Source organism: Pipistrellus kuhlii, unplaced genomic scaffold (assembly GCF_014108245.1).
Source record: "Pipistrellus kuhlii isolate mPipKuh1 unplaced genomic scaffold, mPipKuh1.p scaffold_m20_p_2, whole genome shotgun sequence".
Lineage (NCBI taxonomy): Eukaryota > Metazoa > Chordata > Mammalia > Chiroptera > Vespertilionidae > Pipistrellus > Pipistrellus kuhlii.
In genome coordinates this window covers 99,447,809-99,454,824 of record NW_023425515.1, presented here as the reverse complement: position 1 = coordinate 99,454,824, position 7,016 = coordinate 99,447,809, and the positions used below count along the sequence as shown (strand labels likewise).

The window sequence follows — 7,016 nt, the reverse complement described above, 5'->3', positions numbered from 1 at the left end:
TAAATGTTCAGTGCAAGTTCTGTATACCTCATGGAAAAAGAATTTTTAGCATATAGGATTATATACTGCATAGTCTATATAAGTCTGAATCTAACTGCATTGATGCATTGTTTATGAGAACATTTGGTAATGGAGAACTATAGTATTTGAAGTATATTTGCTTCTGAAGATGTATGTTTATTATTGTGACTAGGGGTCCACCAACAGCCCACAGGCTTAATCTGGCTGTCTTCTGTTCTTTTTTTTTTAAATATATTTTATTGATTTTCTACAGAGAGGAAGAGAGAGATAGAAAGCCAGAAACGTCGATGAGAGAGAAACATCGACCAGCTGCCTCTTACACACCCCCCACTGGGGATGTGCCCGCAACCCAGGTACATGCCCTTGACCGGAATCGAACCTGGGACCTTTCAGTCCGCAGACTGACGCTCTACCACTGAGCCAAACCGGTTTCGACTGTCTTCTGTTCTTATAAAGATTTTTTTGTTGTGTTTTTTTGTTTTGTTTTGTTTTTTAATATATTTTATTGATTTTTTACAGAGAGAGGGATAGAGAGATAGAAACATTGATGAGAGAGAATCATAGATCAGCTGCCTTTTGCACACCCCCTACTGGGGATGTGCCTTCAACCACGGTATATGCCCTTGACCGGAATTGAACCTGGGACCTTTCAGTCTGCAGGCCGATGCTCTATCCATTGAGCCAAACCGGTTTCGGCTGTTCTTGTAAAGTTTTATTGCAACATGGTCATGTCCATTCCTTTCCATGCTGTCTATGGCTGCTGTGGTGGTGTACTAGCAATCAAGTAAATGTGACAGAAACCATATGGATTGCAAAGCCTAAACTATTTACTCTCTGATTCTTTACTTGAGAAATTTATCAGTCCTTGTTTTAGCCTTTCCTAATGCTAAGTAGAAATGCTAAAGTAACAGACTCCCTTCAAAGCAGGGTAAAGAACAGGAAGGTTCTTTTTCAATGGAGTGATTTAATTTGTAAATTAAAAGTCACTGGAATGTTTGTTAGTTTAAGGCCAGGAAAATTATTCTATTATATAATTAGGTCTAGTAATAATTAATGTCGTTTTCTAATACTTTTTTAAATCGAATTTATTTAAACAATACAACAAAATTTAATCAACAATATAGTTGCCGTTGTTTTCTACTACTTGTGCCCAACGCTCAGGAAGCATTTTAATCCCTCTATTGTAAAATTCTTGTGATTTTGATGCAAAAAATTCGGTCAATGCATTTTTGAGGCATTCTTCATTATTAAATTTTTTTCCAAGAAGAAAGTTTTGCAAAGAACGAAACAAATGGTAATCGGAAGGGGCAATATCAGGAGAATATGCAGGTTGAGGGAGAACTTCCCATTCCAACTGGCGCAGTTTTTCAGCAGTGATTCTTGCAGTATGCGGTCGTGCGTTATCGTGGTAAAGAATTAGGCCCTTCCGATTAATCAGCGCGGGTTCTTTTTCTCTTAAAGCTTGGGCTAACCTTTCCAATTGGGCACTATACACTGCACTTGTAATGGTTTGGGTAGATGGTAAAAGTTCATAATGAAGAATTCCTTTAAAATTCCACCAAACACACAACATCACTTTTTTCGCATGCAAGTCAGGTTTTGGCGTGGGCTGTGGAGCCTCATTTTTGTCCAACCATTGAGGCCGCCTTTTCAAATTAACGTACAGCACCCATTGTTCATCTCCGGTAACAATTTGCTCTAAAAACGGCAAACGGTTTTGACGAGAGAGGAGCGAACTGCAAATTGTGACTCTTTGATTACTGTTGTTGTCAGTCAACTCATGAGGAACCCATTTTCCAAACTTTTGGACTTTGCCAAGTGCACGCAATTGATTGGAAATTGTTTTTTGTGAACAATTTAAAGTTGTCGTGAGCTCTTGTTGGGTAATTTGAGGATTTTGCACCAAAAGAGCTTGAAGAGCTTCTTGATCAAAATTGGACACACAGCCTCGACCACTCTTGTCATCTAACGAAAAATTTCCCTCGCGAAGTTTCTCAAACCAACGCTGGCATTTTCTGGCGCTAACTGCATCTTGACCAAGAGCACTACAGATGTTTTTTGCAGCCTCACTTGCTTTTCTTCCTAATTGGAACTTGTAAAGCATGCAGTGCCGAATATGCTCTTCATCTGCCATCTTCTTAGCCCTAGTTTTGCATCAAAAACCAAACCAAACACAAACTTTTTCAAGCAAAACTTGTTAATTGCACTTCACACGTTCTGTAGATACCACGAGTTTGAAGGTTATGTCAATACAAGTCAACGCCAAGCAAGATTTTAAACGAATGTTAAAAAACGACATTAATTATTACTAGACCCTCATATAAGAGGTACCTCATATAAGTTCTTTAAAAAAAACAAAGTAACATATTTGGGGGACTTATTACAAATCAGATTTAACTCACTTTAATTGTCAGAATTATTTTACTGATTGGGTTTTAAAGAAATTAAGTTTATGAGCAGTAACTATACTAACATTTGAAATTTGTATTTAGACAGAGGGACAAATTAGAAGAAATCCTGCGGGGGTTAACTCCAAGGAAAAATGATATTGGAGATGCAATGGTTTTCTGTCTAAATAATGCTGAAGCTGCTGAAGAAATAGTGGATTGCATTACTGAGTCCTTGTCGATTCTAAAGACACCCCTTCCCAAAAAGGTATGATTTTTGTTTTTTTTATGAAACCATTTAAGCAGTTGTTTATTCTGATGGACTTTGGTTAATATTATTACATTGTTAATTTTTAAGTCTAATTACAAAATTCAAAAATACACATTTTTAAGAAAAGAAAGTAATCATATGGATTATATAAACCACTTAACTAGTTAACTGTTTATAAGATACTACTGAATTCCTAACTGAGTAGATTATTGAGTTATATATCTAATTTTAAAATTATAATCCCTCTTGAATTTAGAAATTCTAAGAAGTAAAAGAAGATCTGCTTTTCATTCCTAGATTTTATCACTAGCTAACTAGTCTTGGTTGGCTTGTAAGTTAAAATGAATGCTTACTTTGCCAAGGTTCCTCATCATATAGTAATTAATGAATCAATTTGTCATTCATTTAGACATCATTTATTGAGTTGTGTGCCATCTGTTTTTTCTTAATAGATTGATTAGATAAAAGGGGAGATAATAGTTGACTCTTTGGATTGAAATTGGTTTCCTTTTTTATATGAAGAACTTGAGCCAGGAAATCTTTTCTATTGTAGTCTTGTTATGTTAATTGACAGACAAGTTAACAGGTTGAAATATAAATGAGTTAAAGTTTTATCCCTGCGGAAATCATGATTGTGGAATTTCTTATAACTGTTCTAATTAGTCATGATTATTAAATTGTAAACATTAGCCTTATTACACTGATTCCAAAAAATTCAATATGGATTTTTTTTTTAAGATATGTTGTTTGCTGATTGTTTTTTTTTTAATTGGTTTTATGTTATCTTTTGGTATTCTAGATTGCCAGGTTATATTTGGTTTCTGATGTTTTGTACAACTCTTCAGCAAAAGTTTCCAATGCTTCATATTATAGGAAATTGTAAGTATAATTATGTAAATTGATATTTTGGAAATAAAATACTTCACGGTAAGGAGTTCAGAAGAGAGCACTGTCTTGTTAACACCCTCCAATAATAAATAATTTGAATCTCTTTGTAGTCATAAAATATCCTAAAAAATTGGATTGCATTCATTGAACTAAACCACTTTCAAGCTAAAGTAGCAGTTTTTTTGAAAGGTTTTATTGGTTAACTTGGTAACAAGACAAATAGGACCAGTTAAAAAGTAACTTTATAATAAATAAACTGAAACAATGGCAAACAAAGGAAGAGACAAAAAACAAAGCATTAACTATCTAATATGTGTTTTCTTCTGATCATCATTATGTTGTTGTAGTTCATTGCTAATGCTTTCCTTGGCAATAGGAAATTATGTTGCTTAATTTAATTAATTTAGAACTCTTTCATAATTCCCCAGAGTTCCTTTTGGTGTTTATTTTATGAATTAGGGGAATTTTTTTCTCCCTTAACAAACTGAGAGGAAATTTGGAGGTCTGGGTTCTAATCTTTGCTCTCCCTTTTTTTTTTTTTTTTTTTTGCCTTGGAAAAGTCACTTAACTCTTTCCTTTTTTATAAAACAAAGAGTTCAGACTAGGTGGCTCAAGGTGTCAGATGTAAAGTTCCTTGCTAATCAAGGAACTACTACTTATGACTCTTTTGGGGATTTTGCAGGAGAAAAATTTAGGAGTAGGTGTTAAAGCAGTTGAATTATAGTTTTAGAGGTAAAGCACCTAATTCTTCATTTTTATAAGATTATTTAATTTATTGGTAGGTTTTGTTGTTTGTTTTTTTAGGTCTGGGAGGGGTTTGAGTGAAGTAGATAAGGATTTTTAAACAAATTCTGTTTTAAGAATATATTATTTCAATTTCAGTTTTGAAACAAAGTTATGTCAGATATTTTCAGACCTCAATGCTACCTATCGTACAATTCAAGGCCATTTACAGTCTGAAAATTTTAAGGTATGTTTACTGTTTTATTATTTTTGCTGTCTTAGTGTTAATATGGGGATGGGAACTGAGAAGCACATTGGAGGGCTAGAAAAGTATATATATAAGATATACTAGAATTCGTGCACCGGTGGGATAACTAGGTCTGACCTGTGTGATCTGGCTGAAAACAGCTCTCTGACATCCCCCAAGTTGTTGTGGATTGTGAAAGAGCATAGGCCGGGCCAAGGGACCCCACTGATGCATGATCAGGGCTGGGGAGGGATGCAGGAGGTTGGCCAGCCAGGGAGGGACCTCGGAAGAACTCCAGGGTATGTCCAGTTCATCTTGCTCACACCCGATCAGCTGGACCCCAGCAACGAGCTAACCTATTAGAGCGTCTATCCCCTGCTGGTTAATGCATGTCATAACAGCTGGTTGAGTAGCCTTAGCATATTGAATGGCTGAGTGGTCAATCGGACACTTAGCATATTGGACTTGTATTATATAGGATATAAAACATAACTTGCCTGATTCAGAAATTATTCTGAAATTTACTGTGATGTTACCTTCATTTCAAAATATACCTGAGATTTAAAATGTATTATCTAGTGTTATTTTGTCAATTGTTTTAGTTTTAAGTACTTTTTCCTGAAAATTAGTCTGCACTTTTCAAAAACACACCCAGAAGATCACTTGTTTTGCAATGGTATACAATAATGCATTATAAGACATTTCAGTAAAAAATAATGGTGGGCCCTGGCTGGTTTGGCTTAGTGGAAAGAGTGTCGGCCTACAGACTGAAGGGTCCTAAGTTCTGTTCTGGTCAAAGGCATATACCTGGGTTGCAGGCTCAATCGCCCCAGTCCTGGTCGGAGCATGTGCCAAGGCAACCAATTGATGTGTCTCCCTCATATTGGTGTTTCTCTCTCTCTCTGTCTCTCTTCCTTCCATTCTCTAGAAAATCAATGGAAAAATATCCTCGGGTAAGGTTTAACAAAAACAAATAAACAAACAAATAAATAAATAATTAAAAAATATATAGTGTTTTTTCCCCGGACCTTCATCTTCATGGTGGGGCCGGGGACCAACATTCCATAACCAAGATGTCCAGGTGAGGTGCCAGGCCGCTTCCTGGAGCCCAAGATACCCTCCCAGAACCCAGATCTACATCCGGGTCCCAGAACTTTATGGCCAGGCTGGGAGGGCCTCCCCAGTTCTTGGGCACAGAGTGCAGTCTTGAATCGGGGACCAGATCTCCATCCATATACAGACCACCAGTCCATAACCCAGATGTCCTTCTCAGGCACCAGACCTTCCCAAGGGCCCTGGGGGGGGAGGGGGGAGAATATACATACACACATACACACGCACGCACATACACACAGTGTTTCTTCCACAAGATTACAGTGGAACTGAAAAACTCCTAGCCTAGTGATATAACGACTAGTGCAGTATCTTTTCACATCTTTGTAATAATGCTGGCGTAAAAGTGCTGTCAGTCACATAAAAGTATGTTATATACTATTATGTATAATCATAATACTTGCTAATGATAATAAAAGACATACTGGTTTATGTATATACTTAACTTTTTTATTTTTGGGGGGGCATTAATCCTCACCCTAGGTATTTTCCTATTGATTTTTAGAGAGTGGAAAGGAAGGAAGGATTGGGAGAGAGACAGAGACAGAGACAAAGACAGACATCAATTGGTTCCCTCCACACTTGCCCCAACTTGGGGCCTGGATCAAACCTGTAACCCAGATATGTGCTTTTAACTGGGCATTGAACCCATGACCCTTTCGTGTGTGGGCTGATGCTCTAATCACCAAGACACGTCTGCCAGGGCACTTTTATGGTTATTTTACAGTATACTCTCTGCTAAATAAAATGTTTGCTGTAAAATAGTATGTCGTGTTACCTGGCAACAGCCTCATAAATCTCTTGAATATTGTTCTCTTGTGCTTGATTTAATCTTACGTTTTGTACAGTAACATGCTTACACAGGTATATAGTCCAGGAGCAATGGACTATACCAGTAGTCAGCAAACTCATTAGTCAACAGAGCCAAATATCAACAGTACAACAATTGAAATTTCTTTTGAGAGCCAAAGTTTTTAAACTTAAACTTCTAATGCCACTTATTCAAAATAGACTTGTGCAGGCCGTGGTATTTTGTGGAAGAGCCACGCTCAAGGGTCCAAAGAGCCACACATGGCTCGCAACCCATAGTTTGCCGACCACGGCTCTATCCTCTATAATAAAAGAGCAATACGAAAATTGACCATTCCAACACACGATGGCTTCCATAAGATGGCCAGCAGGGGAGGGCAGTTGGGAGGGATCAGGCCAGCAGGAGAGGGCAGTTGGGAGGGAAGAAGCCTGCAAAGGAGGGCAGTTGGAAGCGATCAAGACTGCAAAGGAGGGAAGTTGGGGGCAACCGGGCCTGCAGGGAGGGCAATTGAGGGGGACCCAGGCCTGTAGGGGAGGGCAGTTAGGGGGGACCAGG

The 7,016-nt window shown here is 37.7% G+C and overlaps 1 protein-coding gene across 11 annotated transcripts in view; it reads left to right on the top strand.

The window, feature by feature from the left end:
* LOC118722757 (U2 snRNP associated SURP domain containing) overlaps positions 1-7,016 on the top strand; it is a 76,416-nt gene that overhangs the window by 43,852 nt on the left and 25,548 nt on the right. For all 11 annotated transcript variants that reach the window (XM_036444649.2, XM_036444647.2, XM_036444653.2 and 8 more), the window contains 3 exons: positions 2,514-2,676; positions 3,479-3,558; positions 4,450-4,537. In XM_036444649.2, coding sequence (XP_036300542.1) covers positions 2,514-2,676; positions 3,479-3,558; positions 4,450-4,537 — 331 coding nt within the window. The remainder of the gene's footprint in view (positions 1-2,513; positions 2,677-3,478; positions 3,559-4,449; positions 4,538-7,016) is intronic.